This window comes from Teleopsis dalmanni, chromosome X, assembly GCF_002237135.1.
Source record: "Teleopsis dalmanni isolate 2A chromosome X, ASM223713v2, whole genome shotgun sequence".
Classification (NCBI taxonomy): Eukaryota; Metazoa; Arthropoda; class Insecta; order Diptera; family Diopsidae; genus Teleopsis; species Teleopsis dalmanni.
The window spans coordinates 23,043,909-23,046,637 of NC_051848.1; the positions used below are offsets into that span (position 1 = coordinate 23,043,909).

Sequence of the window (2,729 nt, forward strand, 5' to 3'; positions counted from 1 at the left end):
TTTTGGATTTTCCGTCCAACTTTGTATTGTTATGCACCAAGTTTTCATTTACAGTTCACTTAGAGTTAAAGTCGGTTCATGCAGTCCCATATTATCCCATCTCTGTTGATGTTCCTCAAAACTCAAACCTGTGTCTAATTTTATTTGATATCAAAACTTTTGACAATTCCATTCTTTCTTCCTATGTTAACCGAATTTAATGTCCAGTTGTTTGCCCCATTTATATGCGATGCAATAGAAAAGATTTTTTAAAGTACTTTCATACTAAGAGATTATAAATAAAAAAAGGAAAAAATTACACTCAACATAAATCATTCTTTTATCTAAACACAATATATGTTGAAGATTATTGTTAATATTTATTCATTTTACTTATTTTTCTTATTGGTTTAGAGGTTTAATATCGAAGGGTGTAACGTTATGAAAAATTAAGCGACTGGTGCGAAACCAACACGGTTGTTGCCTAAATCAAATTCAGTGTAGTATTTGCCAATGAAGACATCACCCAAAATCCAGAAGTCTGTGCCCAAGTAGGTGAAGGCAGACATGCAGCTATCATCAACATTAACAATGTATGCACTAGAATCCAAAGTGAAGGTGGTGCCACCAATAACGAATGAAACATCTGGCAAGGTATCGACGGAATCACAGTCAACAACATAGTTGCCATCATCATTTTCAACAGCACCGATCTCAGCGTTCACAGATAGATAGGCATCATATGGGGCGACAATAAGACTGGTACCGGTATCAGCAATAGCTTGGCAGTTGTCGCAAAGGCTTTCCTTATTAACGGTGGCGGAAGTGACTTCGAATTGCCAATAGCCTTCACTTGAGACTGGTACATAGGTTAAATCGCCGACATATTTAGTTGCGTCAGAACCACCGAAAATCAATTCACCGCCTTCAGTTGCAGTTCCATCGCGAGCCAAATAGAATGAAAACACATCAGAATCAACCAAACCTTGTGACCACATATTGTAGAAAGGTGGCACAACATCATCGTTAGCAAGTGATTGGTAAGCCATACCGAAGAGACCATCAAAGTTAGAATCCATGAAGTTTGATGCCTCGCTCATAGCTTCAGCAAATGTTTGTGATTTAATATCCAAACCGGCAACGGAGACGGTGTCTGTGGAGAGGAAACCACCCATGCTTCCAGAGCCATAAGAAATGCTGATGGATTCACCGTTTGCAACGTAAGTGCTGGAGTCATCGTGATTGTATTGATTGTGCTTCTTGCAAACGACATCCCAGAACCAGCAATGGCTAGAAGGAACCCATAAATTGGAGGAACCAGAATCGAACAGAACAAGAAAATCTTGTGGTGGTGTGCCAATTGTGATCTTGCCATAATAATTCATGTTCATGGAGTTGTACATTTCCTCCAAGACACCGGATTGTGGCTTGCCTAAATTGTATTTGGTGCGCAAGTTAATCAGTTCAGCACGGATGTGCTTGGAGGTCTTCTTGAAGTTTTCATGTTTGTAAACTGGCATACGAGCCAGGTCAGCAGTAACAACTGCTACAATAGCGAGAAAAACCACAAATTTAAACATTTTTCTGTAAAAGTAAGAAAATAAATATGTTTTATAAAGTTCAATAGGCGAGGGTTTTTCAAGTTGAATACCAACCTTGTTTACTTTTTGCGTCGGCGGTCCGGACACAATTACTATTAGCTGCTATGCTCTTGCTCTAATTTATAGTCACCCGACGTGCAAACATCACTTCCCATACTTCATTATCTTAACGCGAATTCTGATTTCGGTTAACTTATCTCACAAATTCGCCGGTTTTTGTCTCAAAACTGTTTGAAGTGCTTTGCCTAATATTAAGTGGGTTAATCTTTTGATCGGAATTGTACTTAATAAACCTAACACTCAAAAGTAGATATAGTATCTATGTGTGTGCATATTTAGCTGTACCCGTACATACTCTGAAATCAATCAAAATAAAAAGCCAATAAGTTAATCGCACTGATTGGATTCGATTTGATTTAGTTCTTCAAATTAAATCGAAGTGAAGTGTGCGCCAGAAAAAGATTTGCAATATTTATAAACTTTTTGAAAACAAAACAAAAGCTTGAGATATTTGGAATTTGTTTTGCTTGACACAGATGTTGGGACTTCGCTAACAGCTCAGTAAAGATATTGTGTTAGTGAACTTATCGATAAAATTCTTATCGGACGACAACTAAAGTAGCTCTTCAATTCGAATACGTTCAATATAGAAAGCATACATGAGTAGAAAAGTACATATATACAATATATACAATATATGTCGTGAAAGTTAATCTTTAATAGTCACCCTTTTTTATAAAATCTAATAGTTTTATTTTTAAATCTTTGTCTATACAATCATACTAAACATATGTTTATAAAATGTCAAATTTCAGATTTGGGTTGAGTGATGTTAATATGTGTGATTACCACAAATAACATTTATTATTTTATTTTATTATTTATTTCATGCTTAAATGGTACACTACATATAGTGTTATATGGATGGTAATTATTTTAATGGTTTTTATATACGTAGATCTTCTATAAAATAATTAGTTAAAAGCGAATCATGAAGTTGCGTCTATGCTCCAATGGTGGCGAGTTCGAACAAGTGGATTATGCAGGAGTTGTCATGATGAAGAGAAGGTAGAATCTATCAACCACTTCCTGTTTCTCTGTCCAGAATTGCAGACAAGGCGATTTCAATGTCTTGTGGATCACTTTTTC

The 2,729-nt window shown here is 36.0% G+C and overlaps 1 protein-coding gene across 1 annotated transcript; it reads right to left on the minus strand.

The window, feature by feature from the left end:
• Window positions 1-335: 335 nt before the first annotated feature.
• On the minus strand, window positions 336-1,702 carry LOC119689165 (lysosomal aspartic protease-like). The gene is made up of 2 exons (XM_038103930.1): window positions 1,635-1,702; window positions 336-1,563 (listed from the first exon to the last, which is right to left on the minus strand). Exon 2 carries the CDS (start codon window positions 1,557-1,559, stop codon window positions 429-431), a length of 1,131 nt encoding a protein of 376 aa, XP_037959858.1. The 5' UTR covers window positions 1,560-1,563; window positions 1,635-1,702; the 3' UTR covers window positions 336-428.
• Between the last annotated feature and the right edge of the window lie 1,027 nt (window positions 1,703-2,729).

What these genes read in the sequence shown, in the direction of transcription:
- LOC119689165 (XM_038103930.1), bottom strand. Translation starts at nt 1,559, where the DNA reads ATGTTTAAATTTGTGGTTTTTCTCGCTATTGTAGCAGTTGTTACTGCT.